Below are 27382 nucleotides of genomic sequence, written 5' to 3' on the forward strand. Positions count from 1 at the left end.
GGTATTTTTCAGACCATATGAGCATATTTTCAATTTGTTTTTGTTTGTTTGTTTGTTCAGATAAATATTCTTTATTCCTTCTTGCAGCCTTTCCGCAAGGTCACACTTTCTTAATTGCAGTTGTTAGCTACCTGAATGTCTGCATTTAGCCCATACCAGGGCTCACCTGTAACAGTTGCTCTATCACCCAATAAACCCTCACTAGCCAGGGAACAGGATCAGGGAAAAGGAGAGCAGACCTGTAAGTAAAAGTACAATAGATTCAGTGAAAACACCACCAGTACCAACAGAAAATACTTAGCCAAATGAATGCACTGTCATCAGGATATACTGCAATGTAGTCCTCAGCGGGAGCTCTCTCTCCTCAGCAAACCTTCCCTCTTTATAATGACCATGACATGATGGGATGGGCTACCCCTGTAGCTCACTCAGGTCAGCTGCCCTGGCTGACTCCAAACTGCTAATGGCCTGCCTGGCATGGCATGGCTGGGATTCTGTCCCAGCCAAACCAGGACACTGAGAAAAATCACTACCATTTACAGCAATTTAATACGAAAAAGGAGTTCAGCAACGGGTTTTATCTGTGAGGTAATAAAACACCAATGTCGAAAACAGCATTGTGCCTTACACATGATGACTGGCCCAGTGGAACATGTGAGCAGTATCCCAGAGGTATCATAACATGCAAGTGCTGCCCGGTGCCATCCTGAGAATGTAATGTTAGTCATTTGTTCATTTTGTTTCTTAGTTGCTCCACGGCCTGGGACATCAGATTTGGAAACCAGAATTACAAAATATATGCAAAGTACTAGTTACATAGTTAGATTCTTTTGCGTGGTATTGTTTGATCTTGATGTTTGCTGTAATTTTGCTTTGTTTTGTGCACTATAAAAATTAGGCCAATACCTACATTTAAAAACCCTACCTATCTATAGTTCTACATAGTCATTAGTTAATTAGGGCAAAGGAACCTTCAATTTGCAAAAATTTAAGACCTAATTTAGGAAAATAAAAAATTTTTAAAAATCAGGGAAGAATGAATAAAAATCAAAGTTCCTAATTCTGTGCTTTTCAGCTGCCCCACGCTTCTCTCTCTGACTTTATTTTGCAACTGGGTTATTCAGGAGAAGGTACAGAAGGAGCGTGGCTATTATTTGCATTGATTATTCCTGATGGCTTTTGGTGATCTTGATGAATGACTGAAATAATAACATGCTTCAATTGAATGCAATTTTCTAAGATACTACAGTACAAAATGTTTGGTTTTTTTTGTCTTGAAGTGTCATATTCCATGGGAGTTTTCAGATGTATTTTTAAATGACCTGTGTCCCCTTTTATGAACATTTTCTTTCCACCCACGCGCATGGAAAGAATACATTCAAAAGCTTTTCACTCTGTTGACTAGAGACTATTACTGACCTGCTTTTTTCTGCTGTTCCGTGTTATTTTTACCAATCAACTACATGTTCTCCTTCAGCTAAAAATGCTTCCAGTTTCTACCAATGGGATATGCTTGTCTCGTACTGTTATAGAACTTTTAGAGCAGCAGATCCTTCAGTGACATAAATGGGAACGCAGGAGAAGATGTGACTGTTGTCTAGTGAGCCCAAGTAAAGCCCCCAGGTTCGAAGTATGCCTTTCCTCAGGGCCAAAGCAGTTTCACCACATGGACAGAGGCAAGATGGGTCGTGTGAGTGGCAGAACAGAAATTGCAACATGAAAAATGCAAAACTCTACGTCACGTTTTCAGAGCATGGGGACTCCATTGGCTGTTCTCAAACAGGTGATGTGCAAGAGTGAGCAGTGTTTTGAACAGATCTGTTAAGAATGTTATAAGGAGACTAGAAAAGAGCAAATGTGGGTCTGGCCTTGTGCCTGAGGCATTGAACTGAGGGGTCCTGGCTGAGAGGCTTGTTGGCTGCAACTCCCTCTATACTCGGTGGCAAGAGGCGTCTCCAGAGGACAAGCCAGATCCTCCCTGTGGACCCCTGTCTCTCTCCATTATGTCTTTGAAGTTGGGTGGGCTTGTCCTGTCCCACTCAGCGGGCTAGGGGAAGGTGATCTTTCGAAATACCCTGGGAAGTAGTTCAGAATGATGACAATTATTCCAGAGGCTCATTTAAATCACGAGTTTACTTTCAATGCTAAAGAATTCTCCCAAAAAAAGACAACAATGGCTTCGGCAAGAGAGTTCTCCCAAGCAATAGAACAACTTCAGCAAAAGGGCTTTCCCAAACAAAACAGCAACAACTTCAGCAAAAAGTTTGCTCAAAATAATTCTCATATCTATATATTGTGTCGAAAAGTAAAAAGAGAGAGTGAAAACGAGGGAGAGAGAGGGAGATATCACCACTGCAGGTTCCAGCATTGGTGCACAGCCAACGGGGGCGTCTCTCGTTCCCAGGAGCACTCTTCTGGGAGGGGTGTTGGGGTGTGTGGTGGTGGTGTAGGGTGATTGTGGGGGGGTGTGGTTCTTGATATTTCTTTACCCCCACTCATGTCCCTTCTTACCCCTTTTACATTCACAGTATCAGTGCGACCCACCTCACTACTCAGTCTCAGGTTTCCCCCTTCCCCAGGAGATGTGTAGCAGGATGTGGGTCGGTGGACTATCTTCACTACCATGTACAAAGGGCCATTCACCAGATATGATGGTCTTGAGAACAAAGCAAGTTGGGCCAGAGCGGAACTGCCCTATCTCCACAGGGCTCCCTCCTCCAGCCACATCCTTTGCACATGAGGTAAGCAAACGTTGGCCTTACCAGTTGTTGAGTACAAGGCCTACATTATTCGGATTCCACATCATCCACCCTGTGACTACAGTTTTTGTTTTCTGGGTACTTTACAAGTGTTTGAGACATCCTAAGGGGAAGGTTCGGGAGGGCCTTTGCCCCTCCCTCGCCTGATCTTCTTCCATCAGGTGGCTTTTCTTTCAGGGAGGTAGAAGTCGGCTCCTACAGGGCTGACCCTGGACTATAACTGCTTGTCTTTGACAAGAAGACAAGTGAGCTGGCCAACCACAGGCCCCAAATCCTGGTCGTAACCTCATGCAAAGCTTTGGGAAAACTCCAATTCACCATATTAATACCCTATTGATAAAACATTTGCTGTGGTATCAGCTGGGAAGGAATAAGAATAGGGGGGTTAGGAGAGGAATTGTGAAATGAGACAGCCACAACCGAGATTGAAAAGGAAGATGTCAGGCTTAAAGGTTTGGGTTTAGGCTGGTCTTATTTGGTACTTTTTGTAGTAGCCCTGATAACATCAGGCAGAGCACACTGATGAAAGCTGGTGATGATACATACTTCGGAATCATCGTAAGTACAGAGAGTATCTCAGGAGACATGTTTTTGTTTAAAGCAGGGAGGTATTAATGTCATTGTTTAAGGCCCTGGTGAAATCTCATTTGGGTGCTGTGAAAACTCCTGATTTGTTGCTCTGGAGCTGAGCTACAGTTGAACGGAGCGAGGGGCAGAGGGAGGTCAGGCACATCACCAGAGAGCTTGAGAGCCTTTTGTGCAAACCGATTTTCAGATGGCTCAGCTTATTTACTTCAGTAAAACAGAAACAGGGAGGAGATACGAGTGCTGTCTATAAATACACCAGGAAAGTAAACACGAAGGATGAAAACCCTTTAATTTGCAGGGGAACGTTGACACAAAACCAAACAGATATGTACTATTGACTAATAAATGTATCAGGAAATTAGGAGAATGTTTCTACTTGTTACAGCAATCAAATTCTGAAACTGCTCTTCCGTGGAATTAGTGGGAGGAGAAATATACCTGCTTTTAGTGTGGTGCTTGGTAAATTTATGAGGCAGCTGTGGAACAGGGCTTTGTGTAGTGTCAGGGAACTGGGCCCTGTGGTTCAGGAGGGCCTTTCCGGTCTGTGTTACCGAGCCAAGTCGTAGTACAAATAGCAGAACACTTTGTCCAGATTTATGGTTCATAATACAGGAAGGACTTGTCAGTCCGATCTGAATAGCAGGCCAGGTCCAGAATCCTCACATATGTGAAAGTCTGACTGTGCTACTATGACTTTGGTAGAGCGTACGCTGTCAGCAGTACATGGAAAATAACAGAAAAAGGAGATAAGGACCTTTAGGTGATATGAAGAAAGTGTAGGGAAGTTAGAGGTGGCAAGAATGTTATCAGGAAAGTTCTTCAAGGACCGAGCCCTAGGCCCTGAACTCTGCTTGGACACTGATACAAGTGTCTGTCGCATTATCCTAGGTTTTCATGCTTTGTTCCACTTCTGTGGTGCAGAGTGTTTGAATTTAGTGCTGTTGAGTTGTTATGACTGTGGAGAGCAGCTGTCGGTTTACAGCCTTGTATTCAGTGCACTGAGCCTCCCTAACGCGCAACAGGAGGTCAGATCCAACAACGGATTAATGCGCAGACTGGTCTAGAGGTGCCAGCAGAGCCACTAACTAACCTCAGTTCAGCTCATCTAATCAATCCACAGCTCAACCTCAGAAAAGAACTAAAGAAAACCTGGTCTCCTGTATGTGGTGAGCTGAAGGTGTTAAACCCATTCACATAACACTGGATCTGTTTCGGCCCTGAGCAATCCCATACCAGCAGGGAATCAAATAACATTTCCTTTCAGATGTGCTGTGGTACATTTGCTGGAGCCTTTTACACCAGCAAGTACATGCTCACACATACATGATGCTAAAATACGCTGAAACGGAATCATTTAAAACTCTAAAGTTTGAGGATATTTAGATGGTTTATCTTCTAAATACTTTGCTTCAGAACTGTACCTGGTGACCTGAAGAGCCACGCTGTTTTGCCAGGGCAGTGCCGATTCAATCGTTGTTTTATTTTGTTTTGCGTTGGCCGTTTGATCACCAGCGGTGTGCTGCTGTACTGGAGCTGCAGCGACGGGGCTATGAGCATTTCACTGTCCAGCCTGGTCATAGAACATCACTCGGCTATTTCTTGACTTCAGACGCTGCTGATCAGTGATGCAGAGGGTGACTCAATTCTTTCTCTTCAGTGAATCCTACATACGTAAGAGCTGCAGATGTGCAGTCACAGGGATCGCTGTAGTTCAGTGGTACAAAAGGTGTTTTAAACATCCCCAAATCGATTTCTACGTAGTCATGCATGTTCTGAGTTTCATACCAAATAATGCTTCAGTTCATGCTCTTTCTGTTCTCGCTGTGTGCTTCATACACTTGTATGTGATCGCTTGAAAATCACAAGGGTATGGCCACATCAAAGCACGGGTTTACCATTCTCTTTTCTTTCTACACTATAAATCACTAGGTTATGTGCTGTCCTCAACTCTAACAACAAGAAGCCGTAAAATCTCTTCCCACAACAATTTTAAAGCTTCCAGCAGCAGTTTTTTGAGATTTGTGCTTTATGTCCAGTTTTTCTCAGTCTAGAGAAGAACAAACTTTGGTGGAAATATTTCAACATTAAGCTCAAATATTTTAGTGATGCAGCTTTATTTTAAAGTAGAGTTGAAGTAATTACAAAAGGCGAGTCGTTTTTCTTTCTTTGCCTTTCTGAACGTGCAGACAACGGTTCATTGCAGTGCTGGGAAGCTGCCATAAAGGTCTTTGAAGTTGGAAGAAATAACTTCAGCAACATATCCAAGGTCCCGATGTTCTAAAGAACTAATGTATTACTTTTACAGTTTTATGTTTAAAAGCAATTTTAAGAGATTTAACCAATGCCAAGGATACGCTCTTCAGGGCCTTCGATGGAGGCACCTCATCCGCAATAATGAAAAGAATAAACTGAAGTACAACTATCCAAACTCATGCTATAGAAAAACTATGGATGTTGGAAGAATGTTGAGGGAAACATTTCATTTTGCCAAAGTTTGGTTATCAATTAAAAACCTCAAAATCACAGAAATAGCCTCTTTTGTCTTTCATCCCATCTCATAAAACTTAGTGTGAAATGGTTGTGCTGGAGTCTGTGGTTTTACGTGTGGCGTACTCTGACGAACCCCTGCAGAATGGAGGACACCATGCAATTTTTCTCTAAATCCCATTTATATTTAGTCACCAGCTGAAAAAAAATCTGCTTTGCCAAGTACGTGGACAGGGTCTCCAGTTTTAGGGGCTTTTACCTACAACTCAAGCTTTTGTGTAGCTTTCAAGTACCTTACATTTTCTGAAGATGGTCACAGATTGACTTTCTTTGGCCTCACCTGTTCTGAAATAGGAATTGTAGAAACAGCACTTACTCAACAAGTAGGATCACTGTCTTTGTGGTGCTTCCCTCCTACAAACTTCATGTGACGTCCTGCAGAATTATTAGTTATTAGATTAATTTTGATCTCTGTCGATTTAAATTCATGGTTCATCCATGTTCCGGGTGGCATTCCCCCATAGGTGATGATCCCTCAGTGCATGGCTGATGAAGATGCATAACACTCTAAAGGAAAATGAAATGTGGACGTCAGCCATCAGAACCATCTTCAGGTGCGGAGGTGAATTTTTAGATATTATCAAAGAATTTTCACATGAACAGATTCTGAAGAGAACATTGTTGATGAGGCGGCACTTGAAAAAGATAATTTTTTATTTGAAAGGATGAAAATCTGTTCCTTAGCGTTTTGATTTCTAGTTGTGTTCTGGGAATACCTCATTTTAAGATTAAAAATGCTGAATTTATTAACTAGGTTAGGAAAAGCAAGAAGGAGCGTGATAGAAGTAAATCTATAGGATGAAGCAAAGGGGTTGAGGGCTGCTGTCAGTGCTGCTGGAAGGGAATGAAATCACCATGTTTGCTGCAGTGTGCGGTGCTGCTACACCTCGCTGTTTTAAGTGGGAATGAAATGACAAGAAGGACTTGATGCAGCAGCCAAGCAGCTCTGCGACTGCCTGCTTCTTCATGTGTCTTTAAATGCCTTTGGAATTTTGGCTGTTTCACTGTGAGATTGATCACATCAAGAGATTTGCTGGTGCATAAAGCAAACAGAGAGGAAAAGCTTTTCTTAACTTGAAAACTCACTGAAAGCTACTTTGATTTATGATACAGAGGAGCTTTCTTAAAGGCAGGTTCCTCGTACAGCCTTCCTAACACTTGGAGCTCCTTGGTTATGGATGCTGCTTTAGAATTGCAAGGAGTACTTGCATCTAACACAGCTTTAGCTCCTGTCGGTGATACAGAGAGTTCAGAGGTAACGGGCTGTATTCCAGTCTTCTGGATGTTTTCTTCTATAGAGCTGTGTAGGTTCAAACACGGCTTATTTTTTTGAAACAAGATTTTGAAACAGTGTTCACATGGCTTAGCTGGCAATGCTTCCAGCAGACAGCTAGTTATTCTGGATGTCATCACTTCAGAGCAGGTTTGTATTTGCCTCAAAGTTCTGTATATATTGTTTTCATGACAGAAATCATTACGTTTCCACCTGAAAGAATGGGCTGTTCCTGTCATGTGCTCCACCAAAGCATGTTTTGAAACCCAAACGGACCCAGTTTTACTTCCTGTTTGTCTTGTGTTCTGATCAGCCGTGCCTTCTGTTAGGGAGAGGAGGTTCTCTGGAGCTGGGACTGTTACAGGTTTGCATCCTTAAGTGCTTCAGGTGTCATGATTCTGGGTACATGAATTTTCACAGGTGGTAACGTACTGCCCAGAAAAACAGAGTTCAAATCACAGCCCTGAGCTTTTGGGTGACACTGGGATTCAAGAAAAGAGCAGCTGCAATTTAGTTCCCTCAGCCCTCTGCTGTTGTAGACCAGGCTGTTCCTTCAGCAACATCTTGTGCAGAAGAGCTACCAATGTGGAACTGTACACACAACCCTGAAGAGACCTGTTCGCACGTGGGTTCAGTGGGGTTTGAGGTCTACGTGGACCCAGTGTTGCAGAGTGAAGTGATTTTTACCGCGTGCCGGCTGCAGCATTTTAATTGGCCTTTGATCAGCAGCCTTGTGAAATGTCATTTCTTTTCTTTAAAGAGAAGGCGTGAAGCTGTGGGGGAGCCCAAGTTGTGCCAGTGCTTCAGACACTTGACATTTACTGTGAGCCTTTGCCCAGCCTTTACAAAGCCGTCATTTCTGTGAGGCAGTCACCAGACCTTCACCTGATGTTTGGAGGACTTGTTTCTAAGTACCCCTGTGGCACCACTGGCACTGGGCCACAGGAACTCCCAGCCTTCTTCTCTTGGTGAAAGCCATTTGCAGCCCTCAGCAGGGAAGGAGAAAGTAAAACAACTTCCTTCCCTTACATGCCATAGGGAGAGGGCTGGGACACCTGCCTGAGCAGTAGTTCTCAGGTTATGAATGATTCTGCACAGTGATGAGCTGCGCTGAGACACCAGTGAAGGGGGCACTTGGGTGTGTTGGATCCAATCCTGCAGTGCAGAAGTGGGCGCAGGACTCCTGAAACATTCCTGAGGCATAACTGATAGCATTGCCACTTCTCATAACTGGTTTGGTTTCATCTCCCCAGCTGTAGGAGTTTGTGACATGAAGAGAGGCAGCTCCATACGGAGTTGTAATGGCATTGAGCCACAGCAGGTTAGAAAGAAGCACAGAATTTCAGTGTATTTGCAAAAATGCTTCGAGTTTAATGATGTTGGCTGCTGATGGTTTTACTTTGCCAGACTTCGAATACACTCCAGCACCTCTGAAGGTGAAAGCCCGATGACCGTCCTTGCAAGCGGAAGTCTCCTTGGAGAGTTTAAAAAGCACATATGCAATGTACGAGGCGGTCTCTTGAAAATAATCTGCATTTCAGAATATGACCCAATCCATTTTCTTTGGTGATCTAAGAGGTGATTTGAATGTATGTGTTGAAAACTCAAAGCTTTAATTGTGTAAGACAAGATAGCTGCTGTAACCTGCATCCTTGTAGAATCCAGTTGTGGGCAACCTGTCCTGAATCAGGCACACCAGACACCTAGAAGAGGCTCCAGAGATCCAGCTCACTGCATGTGGAGTTGGGAGGACTGAGGGAGAAACAGAATTGTGAATTTCTAGAAAGAAGTTTGCCCCTAGAGCAGACACTGATAGATCATCTTCCATCAAAGGGTCTCAAGGCCTTTTACAAATGTTAATGCTTTGTGCTCCCTGACACGTTTGTCAGTTAAAATGGTGGGTTTAACCTCATTTAATAGTAGGATATAGAAGTTATTTTATATAGTGGGTCTGGCTTTGTTAACCCACAACATAGAGCCACATGGAAAATCCACAGCAGCTGGAACAAGAATATCTCTCTCTTGTTTGTTCTTGCACTTCAGGATCTGATGAGACATCACAGCTGGTGTATCATAAGGACAGGTATGGAAGAAATAATTAGAAATCTAAGAAAGCTCCATCATAAGTGTCTCTCTCTCTCAGCAGAAATGGAGCTTTTCTAAACCTGAGCCTGTTCCGTAGCATGGAAAATAACTGGCCAGAAACAACAGCGCAAGAGTCTTTAACCACGGGCACAGCAGACAGCTGTGGGCTGGGAGGGGAAGGCAGCCCAGTGCCAGCCCCAGCCCCTGGAGGGTGCTGCCAAGGACAGGTAAACAGCACCCAAACCCCGCAGCAACCAGGCTACAGAGATTTAAATATAGCGTGGACTCAATCTCATGTCAGAGAGTACCTACAATAGGGAATCAGAATAGTGGATGCACATGGTGCCTATAAATTCTGGGACGTACGTCTGTTTCCCATTATTCTGAAATGTTGTCTTTGGTGGGTGCCACTACGTGGCCTATTTTGCTTACTCTGCACTGCCCAGCTTCCTTTCTCCCTCCAGCCTCCTCCCCAGGACAGGCAGTGCTGCCTGCAAAACACCTCCAGAATCAGAAAGGTGGTGAGCTTGGGGGAAGACCAGGCACCCATTTCCCTCCTCCTGGAAATCCTACCCTTTCCTCAAGGAAGCACTAGAGCAGAAACAAATCATCCTGTGCTGTGTTTGTGGCTCCCAGGAATGTTTTAAGGACAGTGGTTATGTTGCAAATAAGTGTCCTGGAGAAAAAGAGAGGGAGATCAAGTGCCCCAGATGAACCTGCAACTTCAACTATGTGACAAATTTTTCCAGGGTCAGCTCATGACCCTGCTCCCAGGAGGAGCAGTCACTGAGGTAACCCTGGTGAAAGTCTGACCCAAAGATTTAACAGGGTCATGGTCTTGATGGTAGGTTTCATGTTTTTATATCAGCCCCGAAAAACCGAGGTGATGCTGCCCATCACTCACACAGAAGCAGCACAAGGCTGCAGGGCAAATCCGAGAAGATGGTTCTTGGGTTCTCACCCTGATTTGGTAGATAGGCTCAGTCTCTAGAAAAAGTCAAAGGTAGCAGAAAGAAGTGAGGTAGCAGCCGGAACCTATGCCACGTCCTCTCCCTCAGGCACCCTCAGTTCTCCGCAGTCCATCAGCTCAGAGCATGCTGACCTGCTGCCCCACCTCTAAGGCAGGACCAGGATACCTTTTCCACTTTTTTTCCCACGGAAATCCCCCCAGGGAAGATGAAGCATGGAGGAACATGGACAGGGACCACAACAGACCTGTATGTAGCATTTTCTGTATCACCTACATGAAAACCCACAACCCACACAGTGGGGAAGAGCGTGATGTCAAGGCTGGTTTCACCACACCACCAGCAGGATCCTCCTGCCAGGGGATCCTGTGTGTTTCCACAGGGAAGAATATAACCTTCCCTGCAAAGATAAGCTCTACTACTGCCACAAAAAATTCCACAGGTCCTTCCCTTGCACAAAAGACTGGTAGCAATGAAGCTCTTGCCGCGGGGAAGTGGGCATGTGGGTACAGAGCTGGGGAGAAGGAAAATTGGAAATTCACAGCGGTATTATCACTTGTGACACAGCACACATTCAGCACTCGGCCCCTACAGAAAGCGGTATGCTACAAGATGCATTTCCCTGCACAGAGACTGGGCCTCCATCCAGTTATTTTGTGCACACGTCCCTGCTGCGTTTTCAGTCCTACTTTTAAAAAAATCTCAAACCAAAGAAAACATATCCCCATGCTCACTCTGTACAGTGCCAAGCATGTTCTTGGCCATGTCCAATAATCCGTTAAGGCATGTTAGCTGCGGGTTCAACACTTTCACACCTTGTGACACAGCAGTAAAGCTCTTAATGTAAAACAAATTCCAGTGTGAAACAAGAGATCTCGGCGGACTGCGCGCACACGCAGATAAACGCACAGACACGCTTCCCTGTGAAGCATGACGAGCAAAGGCAATCAAACACCCCCCATCCAGGCCCACCCCCCCACCCAGCCCCAATCTCTCCGGGAGACCCCCCGCCCGGCCCGGCTGAGAGCGGTGCCCGCCGCGGCTGGAGGTGGGGCCGCCTCCGCCCCCCCCGCCGCCCGCCGTTGCTCCGCCGGCGGCAGAGCCCGCCCCGCGCACGGCCGTCCCGGCACCCGCGGAGCAGCCGGCTGCTGCCGGCACTCGCAGCCCTCTCGGAAGCTTCCCCTTCTCCGGTGGCTGGCAGCTGCCGCTTCGAGGCTGCTGTCCCTCGGCCCGTCGCGGTAAGTGGAACTGCTGCCGCGCTCCGTCGTGACCGCCGCGGTGGGACGCGGCCGGCGCTGGCCGAACGGGAGGAGTTACCGGTTCAGAGTCTCTTGTCGCGGTCTCCGCTCCGGTTTGAGGCGTTCAGACGGACCCTTAGCTGTTACTTTTTAGCTGGGTTAAAGCGTGAGGTCAAAACACCTCAAAATGCTGATGGCTTCGTGGCTGCTTTGTCGGTGAGTCGCTGGCGTGTCCTTCCTCGGAGTGCTGGTGCCTCCTGAAGTGGAAGCGGGAAGGGCGGCACTTCCATCCCGCCGCGTTGGCTGGCGCCAGCTTTCTGACAGCCCACGGGAGAGCAGCTGTGAAGCTGCTGGGCCGCTGAGGCAGGTTCCCCCGCTGCCTGCTGAAATGCAGCTCGCAAAGTGCTAGAGGGGAGTCGGGCTGGAGGCACCCGCCTGTCCCACCCCCTCCAGCCCCGCGGGTGAGGTACAGGCGCACCTGCGGTTGGGGACCTCGGGCGGCTGCAGCAGTGTAATGGCACAGGCAAACTGAAAAGCGCCCCCGAGCCCTGAGACCACTGCAAAAGGGCCTGTCCTGTTTCCCGAGCCAGCCTCGTGTACAGGGAACGCCGTGGCGTCACTTCAGCTCTGGCTTCTCATAGACAGGCCACGTATCTGTTGTATTACCAGGGAGTGCAGTGACAGGACAAGGGGTGATGGTTTCAAACTGAAAGAGGGGAGATTTAGATCAGATATCAGGAAGAAGTTCTTCACTGTGAGAGTGGTGAGGCAGTGGCGCAGGCTGCCCAGGGAGGCTGTGGCTGTCCCCTGCCTGGCAGTGTTCAAGGCCAGGCTGGATGGGGCTGGGAGCAACCTGGTCTGGTGGAAGGTGTCCCTGCCCATGGCAGGGGGTTGGAACTAGGTGGTCTTTAAGGTCCCTTCCAACCCAAACCGTTCTGCGATTCTGTGATTATCCTCTCTTAATTGCACCACTAGAAGTTGCAGAGAGGACACTGTCAGTGTGCTAATCCTCTGAAGACATCATAGACTAACTTTTCATATTGCCAGTGCCCAAAGATACCCTGAATGGGAGAGCCACTTGCAATTCTGGCGTAGTTCCCAGTAAAATTTGCAAAGTTGCCCAAAACATTGCCTTGAATCTGCACAAAACCTCACTCATTTTGTATCTGTATTTCACATTCTGAATTGGCAAGGGGATTGGAAACTGTGGGAATGAGCGTGGCACCATTTGAGAGAGAATTGATTTAGGGCACCAAAATAAGGGGCACTACCTGAGAGTCCTGACTGTCATCTTTTCCTTCAGACTTCTTCATGTGGTCACTTGTCTTTTCTATTTGTTTGTTCCTTTATGTTTACTCTGCCCTTCCACTGCACTTTTTCTTGATAGGATGGACTGAGAAAAGAATTTATCAGGTGTTTTAGAGATGTTCTGTCTAAACGATCACTTCAAACTTTCTACTTCAGCTTTTCGTGCTCTAAACAGCATTAACAATTTCTAGGTGTGAACTTAGCTCCAGCATTAGGGTTCATTGACCAGTATTTATTCCATGGTTTGAAAAGAAATATTTTTCTGTATGTATGCCCAAATCATCTCTTGGGGTGTCCTTGAAAGTTACGGTGAGAATGAACTACATAATGGCAGAATCACTGTGATTTTATACGCTTTGTTTCAGGTATCTTCTTGGAGTATGGAGTTTGTATGGAAACGAAGGTGCTATCTCCAGCTGGGCTGTATATTGATACTGCATTTGGTTTATGCTAATCTAGACTATCAAAAAGAAACTCCTGCAAGCCTGGGTCAGATCGACCATCAGTGCTGGGAGGTGTCGTCCCATGGGCTGGTGGAAATGAAGAAACTCAAGGTAGCAGATACAGTCACTGATCTCTGGGACTTCCTGATGTTCCTAAAGGAATCCCCTAAGCCCAAGCACAATGAACTCTTCAATGATTTAGCCCAGAACTTCTGGGATATGTATGTAGACTGTGTGCTCTCAAGATCCCATGGAATGGGCAGAAGACAATTAATGCCTCCCAAGTACTCTTCCCCGTACTCACACAGAACTTTAGAAGGTAACTACAGGACATGGTGTCAGTCTGTTGTGTACTAACATTAAACTGAACCACTGTTCCCTCCTCTTTGGCTGTTCAGCAACTCCATACAGTCATTTCCAGTTTTGGGTCTGTACTTGTCAGAGGTATTTGCATCTTTTAGTGGCAGCTGCTTTCTCAATACGCGAGTCAGAAGCAGGGTACCACATTTCTGTATTTAACAAGCATAAACAGTGTCCTGTGGCAGTGTGTGAGAGAGGATACTGCATTCTCTGTTTATCACTGCATGCATATAAATGGCATTTTACTAAAAGTTCCCTGGTGTTTGGACTTCAGTCCCCACTTTAGGGAATCACCCCTCTGTGAGAAGGAAGCTCAAATTCCTGATGGTGTGAGCCCTTTTCTTCCCATTAAAACTATGGACACATAATGTGATCTCATGGTCACTGTGAATCATCAGTGACAAATTCTGGTCATCATGGTCTGGGATGAGTCTGAACTGAGGTCATACAGGTGATTTGCTTTACGTTGTGTTAACCAGTCTGAGATCTGTTGGCTTTCTTCCTCCTCGGAAGGATGTTTTTCTCAGGTACCCAGTCAGATGTTTTGGGTTTCCAGACTGAACGCGGAGACCGTTTAATCCTAGCACTCCTAACCATATTGCTTGGAAAATAACTACCTTTCGTAATCTTGCAGGGTCTGCTTTCACCAACCCATTTTAGGCCAAAAGGGGTGAAAATGAAGATACCTCAGAAAGGCAACGTCAAAACGAAGGCGCACACAAGCACCGCATATACTGTAGATGCTTAGACAAACCCATTGGCATGGTTCAACCCTTTATTTCCTTTTCTTTGTATGAAGTACTTAATTGCTGCTAAACTGATAAGTACGTGAGCTCCCACGTTGTCACTTTTGCTTTCCTGTCTCACAGTCTGCCAAGGCTGCCTTCTTCTGACTGCATGTGTGAATGCTTTTGTGTTTTGAGTCAACGCCTTTGTTCTCTCAGGTAAGCTTGTAAGTCTGAACCAGTGTCGTATTTTTGTAGAGGCTCATCTTTTCCAGTAATCCTCTTTTTTTAAAGTTAATTTTGATGGAAACTCAGTATATTTTTATACATTAAGCAATGGAGAAAATGTCAACAAACATTTTATACAGTGTCTTGCACATACATTTGACTTTACTTTAAAGAATTGCAAAAAAGTGTGAACTCAAGCTAAAGGGAAGGATGATGCTCATTGTAATGTCCTGTGCAGTCTATACTTTGTATTTTATCACTGCTTAGTCTAGGCTATTAAAGTATTTTTCTATGCAGCAAGGTCTGAATAGGAGTCATTTTCTTGTCTGTTAACATGTTATGTGCAAACCCAAACGACATTACATTAAGAACAGTACTTTACACAGGATTGCTCTTTATTGGCACATTCACACAGGCGATACAGTCTGTCCCTGTCCTAGCAGCCAACATCACAGTTGAGAAGAGGCCCTTGCATCAAGTGGTCTGAAAGAGCGAGAGGCTGGCTCCCATTATAAGAAACCATCCAGCGTGGGTGAAGCTGCGGCAGGGAGATTAACCGTCCAGTTAATCGATTTCTCCTGAGTACAGAGAGCCTGAGAACAAATGGGAATGCTCGGAGATGCTGGCTGTTCGCTGCTTTTCTCCTCGGGCAATGCAGCTTGTTCAGTCCCTGTTGTGTTCTAGACTTTTATGAGACCCCAGCTGGGTTTAATTATTGTGGGAAACAGTACTTTGACACTAACAGCATATAAACCCTCATAAGTAACAAGAAATCCATCCCACGTAATGCCTAGCTCATATATAGCTCACAAAATATCCGGCAATTCTCATAGATTTGTAAGTGTTCATTTAGGTAAACACAATATTGAACTGCATCTTGTAAAATATGTCTCCTAGAGGATTCTGGAGAGGGTACAAAAGTAGTGAGAAATTTCTCTCACCCATGAATATCACTAAGTTCCTGATACAAAACATATTTCAAATGTACCTTGTCTTTTGAGTGAGTAAAGGGAGTCATGACACACCCAAACCCAGCAGTTTCAGGAATTGATATGTTACGATGAGCAGCAATTTGAGAGCCACCATCTAAGCTGTTCCAGCAATATCCAGTTTATAAAGCTCTGTACTGTGTTGCATTTGCAGTGCTTTAACTGTCAGGAACCAAGACAAATAAATTCCCCTTGGTCACACCTACACCTAATTTTTTGTTCACATCTACATCTCATTTTATTCACCTCCTACAGAAGTTTAAAGCTGTAATAACATTTTAAAGGTAATATTTCCTATATTAGCGATCTTTTAATTGAATGACAGTGCAAGGTATCCCATGGAGTTTTAAAAGGTCTGTCCTTCCTTGGACTGTCTTTGTTTTAATTAGTTCTCTATAGGAGACAAAGGTGCTTCGTGTCTGCTGTAATTTGTCCCAGAAAGCTTGAATACTATTGCTACAGGTGCCCCGCAGCGTCTGCCGCCAGGGCAGGTGGCTGCGAACAACAGGAACACCAGCAGCAGCAGCAGCAAAACAAATTCCAGGTGGACATACCTGTTTTGTCTGAGAGAGCCATGGAAAGCCAGCTGGCTGCTCCTGGGGTGTCTGCAAGAGGGAACGACAGGGACCTGGAGGATCTTTTCCTTCACCAGCACTCAGCACTTCCTCTCTGCCCATCCCCGGGCTACAGCAGGAACAGCAAGCCCAGTTTTCTTGGGTTCCCCCCAACGGCCAGACCAGCAGCCATGACTGGCTGGCAAAATCAAATACTGCTGATGCTGCTGGGAAGCCTTGTGTTAGTGTTCATTTATGAAGTATAAATGTAAGCATTTTGGGAAATTCTGCCCCATTCCTTCTCCATTCATTACAATTAACAAGAGCGTTTGCAGCTACTTGCCTGCAACGCCAGGGTGTCTGTAGCAAAAGCACAACGCAGCTGGGGGAGGAATGCCGTGGGGCTCACTTTGTGTCTTATTTAAAGTTTTTACATAAGCATAATATAAACTGATTTCCAGTTAAACGACCTTTCATACCTATACCTTGGGTACACTGTGACGCAGAAGTCACGGACACAACATGTACGACCAATGTGATCAAGTTAATGCCACTTTATTAAGGGATACACAGCAATTCATACACTAGCACAAGGCACCCGCACTATGTCCTGATTGCTAATAGGTTAATGCTGCTTGTCCATTCACCTTCTGCCTTCTTATGATTGGTCTCGGTGTGGTGTCCACCCGCCTTGCTCTGTTTTCTTGTTTTTGCAGTCCAGCTTCCTTATCTCTTTGTGAGGTGTGCAGTTTCTTAATTCCCTGACCTTGCCTATGTCTGTAACAACAGCTGCAGTCTGTTGTTACAGTGAGGCCCCTCGGTCTGGATCGCTCACAATATGTCTATTTTCTTTCAGCCACTCCACAAATCCCCCTTTTTTGTTTTTGAGCGATCCAGACCCTGCTTTGCATTTGTGCTAAGAATGTTGCACTGACAGTCTTCTGCGGGGCCCTTTGCATCAGGGACATAACATGGCAATATCGATAACACAACTACAACAACAATCAATATCAAAATTCCAGTCTTAATCAGTGATTAAACCCAACCAGACAATCCCCAGCTATTAAAAAGGTTATTTAACCAACTCCACCCGTCATCAACCTGAGGTTTCTTCACTCCTTTCTTCAGCAGCTGAATACTCTTATGAGTTGACTCTAAGTGCTCTGACAAGTTCATACAACACATGCTTTCAAGATCTTCACGCCCATGCCCTTGTGCTAACAATAAAAAATCTATGGGAGCTCCATTTTACAATGTAGCATGTCCAACCAAATCTACATCTAATAACAGTCCGCTTCTACGTCTAATAACAGTCCACTTCCAGCCGTTGAGGTCACATTACTCTGCCCTGCCAACCAACACCCCAGTTTGTTAAGAGCAGTTAGTGCCTGAGCGGTTGCCACCCTCGGAGCAAAGATAGATGAGGGCATAGTTTTGTCGGGGTCCTAGAAATTCAAGCCCTCCTTACACAGGTTTATATAGGCGTGAATGGCCTGCTCACTGCACGGTTGTCCGCAAGAAGCACCTTGGACCATGGCATCACTAGGTGTCAATACTGTTAAGTGGCCCAAGCTACAAGGCCCTCCTTTGACATGTGAGGGGATACCAAGCCACGCTCTATCTCCGCAAATAAAACCACTCCGGGGGGGTAGGCTAAGTGGACGGTTACTAGATCTTGAAGCATTCCCTGCTGTACAATCACACCAAAAATTATCATTTCCATACATAATCAAGCTAGAATTCACACATTATCCCATTGTCTGATTTCCCCCTAAATAATAAAAATATATGCAATAACCCATTTTTACAGATTGCAACAGTTCCATCTCCTGTTGTTCAAGGCCACTCTGGCCTAACATAAAACCCATTCATCCCAGCCATCAACCTTCTGTCCTGCCCTGTTGGCTGGAGCAATCCACACACTCTGCCCTGGCCGTGAAACTATCCATTCATCACTGGCGCACACCATCCAGCACATGCCGAACACAGCGAGCTGGAACTCACCGAGGACCGTGATCTGTGGAGACACAAGCATACCCTCTTCCCTGTGTCAACAGTTCACATGAAGGGGACCATTGACCCATAACCAGATCCTTGACTTGCACCTTGACCCCTGGTGTTACCCCAGAGGTAGGTGCCAGGGATCCAGAATGCCGCAACATTGGCGGCTGCGGTGAACCATTTGTTACCTGTAGAAAATTTAAGACATACATGGCTTTATTAAGGCGTGCTTCCAGACTTTCCCCCCCCATTCCCCCTTTTTTGTTTTTGGAGCATATGCTTCAAGGTGCCATGGGCACGCTCCACGATAGCTTGTCCTGTGGGAGAATGAGGGATACCGGTCACATGTTGAATTCCTCAAAAAGACAAAAACAATTTCACCTTGTTAGATTCCACAATTTGTGGAGACCCATCTTGGCATTTGATCAGCTGCTGCCACTGCTGGCCATCATACCATACAACAACCACTTTTCTGGGTTTTCCTGATCCATCCGTAAACACAGTCAGCTCAGCCACTGGTTCTGATTGGCTCAACTGTTTTTGAGCAAATCACACTTGACTGCCTAATTTTATAAGAGGGTGAGAGGGAAGATGATAGGATACTTGCCTCTCAAAACCCGCCAATGCTGCTTGTAAGGTTGAATTGTTGGCAAAACACCATTCAAAAATTCCGTTTGAACAGGAATAACTATTCTCTCATGATCATTGCCTGTCAATCTCGACATCAAGCTTGTGTTTTTATAATAATTTGTGCCAAAAGTTCAAAAATGCCAGGAGCTGTCTTACTTGGTCTAAAAGGCAAAAACACCCATTCTAACACATGTAATGGGTCAGACCAATCAGAATTCCCATTGTGCTATCATGGCAAAGGGCATTACTCCATCTATCATCACAAAAACATGCACAGCCACAGTCAAATCAATCCTCCATACTTGACTTCTGCTAACTGCTTGTTCTACATCTTCAATCACTTGTTTCGCTTCAGGTGTTAATTTTTGAGAAGCAGCTATATCAACGTCCCCCTTCAAAAGGTCCAAAAGTGGCTGTAATTTAGACGATGTCAACCCTAAATAGGGTCAAATCCAATTAATCATTCCTGCCACCTTTTGTACATCATTCAGCGTTTTTATATTCACTTCTAACCGAATAGGTTGCGGCCTCACTACTTGATCCAACACTTTCATTCCCAAATACAACCATGGCTGCTGTCGCTGTCTCTTTTCAGGCACCACAATCAATCCATAATTTTCTAATGATTTGCACGTGTCCTTTTCCATTTCATCTAAAAGCAGCAAACAAGGTGCGGCTAACAAAATATCATCCATATAATGATAACAATAACACTGTGTCTCCCTCACTCACACATTCACATACTGATAGCCAGTTTTTACCCTATCACACAAGGAGCTCCTTTACACCATTCACACAAAAGACATAAGAGGACACTTGCAGTTATGATTACTACAGTAGCAACTATAGCATTAAGCAGACTAAGATCCAACATCACACACATGCCAGACGAGTTCCAACCCATGCAGTCAAACATCAATGCCAGCGGTCAAAATACATATCAACATCAATGCCGACCAGTGCACAGTGCGAGCACTGAGTGAACCACAGAACCAGACCAGAAAGAATACCTTTTTCTGTAGATGGTCCTTGTCTGCCCCTGCAGCGAGCCAGATGAGTCAGGGAGTCCCTCCGAGAAAAGGTCCCGGGGCGCGCCTAGGGAGTCCCTGTCCCCATTGGCTCCTGCAGCCGGGCAGAGATTGTCGCATCTGGGTCATCAACTGAATCTCAGAAAACTCAATAACAATCAAGTGTTACCAAGCAGGTATTCTCCATTGCACTTCAAGAACTTTTGCGTTCCGTTTTTTCTTTGCGGGGGGGGGAGGGTTAGGGTGACCCCAGTGGTGACGCCGGGGGTCCCCTGTCCCCTCCCTACCAAAACCTTGCCACATGCACACAAACCTGTTACATTCCACCATTCGGCCCTTCATCACAATTAAAACACTTCTTATCTCATTTTCCTCTACTGTTTTTCTCTTGCACAACTGGCCTCACCGCCGCTCCTACCGCAGCAGCCGTAAAGGCAGCCTTTTCCTGGTCGAGGATTCACTCGGCTGCTTCTAACAGCTGACCAGCTGTGGATCCTCATGGCAAGAGACTTAAAGCTCTTTTTGTTTTCTCACTAGCATTATCATGAGCTAACATATCAAGAAATTTAACTTTCATTTCCGCACTCAAATCCGGGTTACTGTTAATAGCAGCATGCAACCTGTCAATAAACTTTGAATAAGGTTCTGTGGGACCTTGCTTTATACCTGTAAATGCCAGCGCTGTTTTCTCATCGTGCACAGCTAAGATCGTTTTCAATGCTAGCTCCTGGGCCAATCGCAACACCCCTGGTTGAAAACCTGCTTGCCAATCAGGTTTGGCAAATGGACCTGACTCCAGCAGCATCTGGGACTGTACCCCATAAGGAGATCTCCTTGCTGATGGGGCGAAGCTGCTGCAGCTTCACAGGCCACTTGCCAGCTTTGAAAAAACTGTAATTGTTGAGATGCTGTTAACAGCATCTGTACAATCACGCGTACGTCATACGGGGTTGGTAAGTTTGCTGTAAAGATATGCTGAATCAAAGAATTAGTATACGGGGACTTCAAACCATACTGAGTAACCACTAATTTTGCTTCCTTTATCATTTTCCAATCCAAGGCTTCCCTGTGGAGTTGCTACCACCGGGAATGCCATTGGCCCAAGGTGATTAAATTGCCCCTCAATTATTGCATCCCAAATAACTCCCCGCCATCGATGTGCTGGATTGTCATTACCATCCGCGCCTCCCAACAGCCCCCCCGGTGGCGGCGGCCCGATCGCAAATGTTTCCCCTTGACCACCCCCCCGGTACCGCTTTGTAAGAAAGGGTTAATAGGAAAAGGAGGAGGCGGCGGCGCCATAGGAACAGGCTGAGCCAGTTCATGCATTTGCACTTCAAGCCGCGCCAGTCTTTTCGTGAGTTCTCTCAGCTGTGGATCTCCCAAGCCAGGACGGTGTTCTTCATGCAGCGACCGGGGTGACGGCGGCGAAGACGGGGCGGCGGAGGAGAGGGGAGAGGCGGCGGCGGCGGCGGGCGGGGGGAGGGGGGCGGATAGATTCGTTCTGACGACCGGTTCCTTGGGCTTGGTACCGGGGATTCGAGTGGTGGCGAATTCAGCGGGGGTGTGGGTGGTGACAGATCTGTCGCGGACGCCTGTTCCCGATCCTCCCGTCGGGACGAAGGTGACAGCACTGGCGCTGCACGCAGAACGGCCCCGCTCCCTTTTTTGGGGGCTACTTTTGGAAATATGGGTCCCGCAAACATCATCGATGTGCTGGATTCTTTAAAACTTTCTGCCTCTTCTGACAAGGCGGCAAAAACGGAGGCGGTGGCTTGCAGCTTCGCTTTCATTTCTTTCAAGGCTTCTAGTACCAACCTCCACACTGTGGAGAATTTCACACTCTCCTTGGAGCCCGAGCCAATGTCCTCCCACAGTGCGCTCACTGAGGGGATTAATCCACGCTGCCGAGCCCATGACAGCAACTTCCTCAGGCTTCCCTCGTCATAGGATAACTCTCTCTTAGAGAGGATAAGTTGGAGGAGCTTAACCACTACCGTTTCTTCTTTGCTTAGTGTGGACCCCATCTCCTCCCCAGCCGCTCACCTGATCAGGGCAAGATTCCAACAAGGCTCCAATGGTTGCGCTAGCGTCTTCCAGGTACCGAGGCAGTGCCTGCTACGGCTGGCTTCCACCCCTCTGTTCCATCTCTTCTGCCCCTGCGAGCATCGATGAGAAGATCCCTGTTTGGGCGCCACTTGACGCGGAAGTCACGGACACAACATGTACGACCAATGTGATCAAGTTAATGCCACTTTATTAAGGGATACACAGCAATTCATACACTAGCACAAGGCACCCGCGCTATGTCCTGATTGCTAATAGGTTAATGCTGCTTGTCCATTCACCTTCTGCCTTCTTATGATTGGTCTCGGTGTGGTGTCCACCCGCCTTGCTCTGTTTTCTTGTTTTTGCAGTCCAGCTTCCTTATCTCTTTGTGAGGTGTGCAGTTTCTTAATTCCCTGACCTTGCCTATGTCTGTAACAACAGCTGCAGTCTGTTGTTACAGTGAGGTCCCTCGGTCTGGATCGCTCATAAGATGCCTATTTTCTTTCAGCCACTCCACAACACTGTACTGCTGTAGCTTTTGGTCAGAAGTTGGAAGGACTTAAATGGGCCCTGTATGGTTTTTCAGAAAAAAAATGGGCCTTTGCCTTGCTGCCAGTAGTAAAGAGTCACACACACATTCACACTTATACAAGCACGTAAAAAACCTCTGAATGACACAGTCTTTGCTCTCCTAATCAAATATTAATTGTTTGGTTTTAATTGTGAAAAGACAACGGAGCATGCCTTTTGTGGTCCCAGTGTGTAGATCTATTTTCACACTCTCTAAAGCAGTATAGAAGCTGCTGAAGAGCTGTCAGAGAAACACAGACAATTGAGAAAGGCTTTACTTGACAGAGAGGACTTTGGTTAGAGATATATACACCTTAGCTGACCTTCCTTGCAGGCAGGCAAGAACTACACATACAGGCTTGTTTAATAAGACATACTTAAACTTTATGCAGATAATTTTGGGCAAAAAATGTCATAATGAAACGAGATTATACTTAAAATTATCAGCAAAGGGCCAGCATAAAAAATAAATTGAATTAGCATAGCTCGATGTAATTTCTCTAGCTTTAAGTACTAGCTGACTGTCTTACTCTACAATGTAATGGTTTAACAGACCTGCCCATATGAAAATGCTTCTGATCCTTGGAAACTAAAATATGGAGATGCCTCTGAAGGTTAAGTACCATTTCATACGGCTGTTAATCTCTGCCTCTATTTTTAATGCCAGCACTGCTACATCTTGTCACAGGGATAAATAGATTTTTAAAACCGCTTATATACCCTACTCCCCTGCATCCCTCTTTCAGGAAGTAAAAAAGTGAGTTGGAAACTAAGTTCTACCTGTTCAGCTCAAATTTATTTCCATTTTTCATGTTGGCATTTAACAACGTGAAAGCTTGTACTTTTCTCTAAAAGTTGCTTACAGGCAAAACTGACAGACTGTGTGACAGGGCCCCTTGCAACATCACAGCAACTGATGCCATAGCACTGGGCAGCAACTGGTTCTAAAATGAAGCAAGAGCCTCAGGGAATCTTGCTCTGTGGTCATAGAGCAAATTCCGGCTTTGCCCAAGTTTGGGAAGGAGACAATAGCTTAGAAACTGAGTCATCTACGAAAAGGTCTGCTGCTGACAGGTTTGTGCTGGTACTTGGGAGGTGCTGGGGTGGAGGAGGGTGAGTTCCTGTTGGAGACAATATGGGCAACAACCCCAGAAATAATGAGAACAGTAAGATCAGTCAAAGAGCTGTGAGAAACCCACGAGGAGCAGGACATTTCAGCACATCTCTCCAACAGGCTTGGAGAAACTGTTGGCACAGACAAGCTGCTTAGCGAGAATTTAGATGAAAACTGCGAGGAGAGAAGCCCTGATGCTAAAGGCGGCCATTCAAGAAGCAAAATGGACTTGGGCAAAACTCACGTGGGTACCGTGTCCAAGAAAAGGAAGAGCTGAATGTGGTTATGTGAAGGTTCATCACCCTGCTCAAGGAAAGAGATACTGATGTGGGAAATGTGTCAACAAGAGATGGAAACCTAAATAGTGGACCTGCTGACAGTGGATCAGCGTAACTTGACACTAGCACACAAAATTACTAGACTCAACATACCTTACTTGTACCATACTGTATGGGGCACTTTAATAATAAATCATCCCCATGTTTATATTAGTTAAGACAAAATATAATTTTACTCTGAAGACATCCTATGCGATTCATCAGAGCACTACAAACAGATCTTATCTTGTACCTAAAACATACACACAGTTAACTATAAAGTTAAAAGCGCCGCTCAGAACAGTACCTATTCCACAGGTACCGAATTTTTCTTGACGGAGTCCACTGTTGTAATCCTTTTGATCTTTTTTAAGGCTCCTTCACAAACAGAGGGCTTTCTGAGAGCCAGGTCTGTAACAGCCAGGGGCCCTCCAATTAACTGAGAAGGTATACTTTTGACAGTTACTAAGTGACCAGATCCAGTCTGAAAAACAAAATAAATACTTTGATATTCATGTTAGCATTTAAAATGAGAGTTAAATCATGAACTGTCTTTCAAAAATATTATTCAGCTGGTGGAGATGCACATTGAGACTGCCGAGCTCCACTCAGACTATTCTTTGTACTCAATTCACAAATTGTTCCCATCAATACAAAGGGAAGGACAGAGTGTTTTTCCAGCAGGTACCTTGATGCACTCTGCTTTTCTGCCTTCATGTCTGATCTTACGAACAGAGGAAAAGAAAATCAAGCCCTTATTACAATAGAAGTTTGTTGTGCAACATTATTTGGATTTGTATACAATACCAGCCTCGATTTTTGTCCTCAGAATTTCACTGTATATTAATACTTCAAAGACATAAAAGGGAACAGAGCCTGTGTTTCCTGGAATGCAATTGCCCATAACCACCACTGCAGGAAAACTCCAAGACTGAAAGAGATGTTCACTTTCCAGTCTCATTACCACTCTCCATACTGAACAGGTTCAAGTCTCTCAATAAAAATCCCCACCTGACACCTCTACCTTCTAACCATGACCTACTAAAACAAACAATGCAACTCTTTGGGTGCATGTGGCTCACATGTTTGATTACTTGACCTTGGCTGGTTTGCAACAACCATCTTAGCTTAATTTTCACCTCTCCCTGCTAAGGGTGCTTGGCAGAGAGGAGGGAATACGACTGTTCAATGAAAAAAATTGCCAGCCATATCCATAATTTGTAATTTTTCTAAGCAATGTTCCCAAGGAATTTTATCTGATGTTGCTGATGTGCTCATTTTTTTTAATACACTTATTCTGCAAAGTGGACTAACATTGGCCTTGTTTTTGTCTGCAGTTGTTGATATATTGCTTATAGAACCATGAAGATATTTTCTTGTTAAATCCTCTCCCTCCAAAGAAATGAATAATCTGGGCTTGAGGTCCAAGTCTTGAAAATAAAATCTAACAATGTATTTCTCTCTACTAACAATTTCCAGAATACTCATATCTAAATTCTTCAGATACTTCCTGCAAAATGCTGCTGATTTTCCAATATATGCATGTAACTAAATCCTTTTTCCAGCCCACTTCATCTTGCATTTGCAGGTGTGTCCCTCTATATCTTTCAGAAGTTCAAGGCAAAGATAATTTGATAAAAAACCTAGTCCAGCACTCTGAGACCATCCCTTGCTTCCTATTAAGCTCCTCCTTTCTGGGTCACATCAAACATGAACTGCCTCTGTTCTTTTTCAGGACGCAGCCACCTTAGTTCATGCCAGAGACCCATGATAACAGAATCTATTGCCTTTGTATAAACTTGAAAACAGCACCTCATGTTTTTTTCTTCCTTCTTTCTCCTTACACTTAAGAGTAACTTAGAAGCAATGGAGAAGCTATCCCTCCCCCTGAAATCCTCCTGAGCTGTGATGCTTGCACAGAAATCATCCAGCTGGCTCAAGTGCAGTTACTGACTGGGATGGAGCTTCTCCCACGTCTCACCCCAGCTTGTTAAAACTCAACATCTAAATATGCTGTTACACCCAAATAAGATCTTAACAATGGCTTTTATTTTCTCACACTTCAGTTAACTGATAGAAATAAGAAAAAAAAAAATCTTTTCTGCCAATGCAACGAGTGGCTTATCTGCAGACAGTCAGGAGGACGTTTACTGACAAAGGACACCTCTCCTGAGGTACTGGAGATTGCACAGATTTACCCAGCAAGGTCTTGACCTCAGCAAGGTTTTCATGAAAAGCTGCCCCACAAGAGGTACATGTCAAGTAGTACAGGGACCATCTTGCCTACACTTGTTATAATTTGCAGATCTGAATCTCATTCTGACCAACTACCTGTTGTCTGAGGATACGTCAGAAGCAGGAATGGTGCTTTGCAAGATACAGATTCTTTCTTACATACTTGGAGCTTGTCAACATAAACGTTATTAAAAAAAGAGTAAGCAGCAGCACATACACAGCCAGAATAAACCCCAAACCACTAACACATTAATGAAAATAAAACAGGGTCATTGGGGATTACTCACTGTTGTACCAAGGCCTTTGATATCAGTAGAATGGACTGCTCTGTTCTGAGTCTTTGATTTGGATCTGGAAACCTCTATTGATTTTTCCTGAAGCCTTTTTGCTTTCTAAAGATGGTTGGAAAAAAAAGGCAAAATTGTTTTAATCCAAATGAATTGCATCATTTGCACTCGTTAGAAAATATACAAACAAAACGACAAAATAAGCGAGGTGATAAATCCAGCGGTCTTTAGTTGTCAGTACCTCCCTCTGATTTGTGACTCTCTTGTGCTGGGGACCCGAAAACAGACTAAATGGACATGGGCGAGGGCGAGAAGGGAATCACCACAAGCTGCGACCTGCGGACTCTGGTCTTTCGACGTGGCCATAGATGCTGTCAGCCTTCATCACCACAAGAGCGCACTGTTGCCTCACGTTCAGCTTGTCCCCCCCCTTCCCCCATACACCGTACACGGCCAGTCACTCCCCAGGCTGTAGTGGTGCACGACAACCTTCACACCCCCCAGATGCAGGAACTGACATCTTCTTTTCCTGACCTTCATGACCTTTTGGTCAGCCTGTCTCTCCAGCTTCTCAAGGTCTTTCTGAGTAGCAACCCACCCTCCCAGCATACGGATTGCTGCCTCCCGCTTGCTGTCACGCATGGACGCGCTGAGGATGCATACTGATCCAATAGCCCGGACATTAATGAACATGTTAATTAGTATCAACTCTATAATTAACTCAGAGGAATATCACTCAAACCCAACCGCTAGTTAAACTTGAATCACTGATCACTCCTTTGAGCCCATCCACCCAGCCACTTTTTCATCCAACTTGGAGTCCCCTTTTATGTAGCCCAGTCTATACCTCCCCATTTTGGCTACAAGGAGGCTACACAAGGCTGTGCTGAAAACATCACTAAAGCCAAGGGAAATAACATCCATCTTCCTCCTTCTCCAGCGCAAATAAATTTATCACAAAAGGCGACCATGTTGGCAGGGCATGATTTGTCCTTGGTGAATCCATGACAGCCATTACCAGTCACCTTCTTGTCCTTCATGTGCCTAAAACAGCTTCCCAGGGACTCAATTAAAACTAACCAGCCT

The 27382-nt window shown here is 45.2% G+C and overlaps 2 protein-coding genes across 2 annotated transcripts in view; one reads left to right on the top strand and one right to left on the bottom strand.

Annotated features, from left to right (window-relative positions):
- Window positions 1-13137: 13137 nt before the first annotated feature.
- Window positions 13138-14229, top strand: FAM237B (family with sequence similarity 237 member B). Its single transcript, XM_009953222.2, has 2 exons — window positions 13138-13528; window positions 14204-14229. Exons 1-2 carry the CDS (start codon window positions 13147-13149, stop codon window positions 14227-14229), a joined length of 408 nt encoding a protein of 135 aa, XP_009951524.1. The 5' UTR covers window positions 13138-13146.
- A 3836-nt stretch (window positions 14230-18065) lies between these two features.
- CFAP69 (cilia and flagella associated protein 69) overlaps window positions 18066-27382 on the bottom strand; it is a 35259-nt gene continuing 25942 nt past the window's right edge. The window contains exons 22-29 of the mRNA XM_086467320.1: window positions 26297-26401; window positions 24097-24258; window positions 21257-21685; window positions 20259-20451; window positions 19170-19348; window positions 18945-19088; window positions 18448-18600; window positions 18066-18254 (exon numbers count right to left, since the gene is read on the bottom strand). Of these exons, the coding sequence (XP_086323446.1) occupies window positions 18066-18254; window positions 18448-18600; window positions 18945-19088; window positions 19170-19348; window positions 20259-20451; window positions 21257-21685; window positions 24097-24258; window positions 26297-26401 (1554 nt within the window). The remainder of the gene's footprint in view (window positions 18255-18447; window positions 18601-18944; window positions 19089-19169; window positions 19349-20258; window positions 20452-21256; window positions 21686-24096; window positions 24259-26296; window positions 26402-27382) is intronic.

This window comes from Leptosomus discolor, chromosome 6 (genome assembly GCF_034619465.1).
Source record: "Leptosomus discolor isolate bLepDis1 chromosome 6, bLepDis1.hap2, whole genome shotgun sequence".
NCBI classification, from domain to species: domain Eukaryota; kingdom Metazoa; phylum Chordata; class Aves; order Leptosomiformes; family Leptosomidae; genus Leptosomus; species Leptosomus discolor.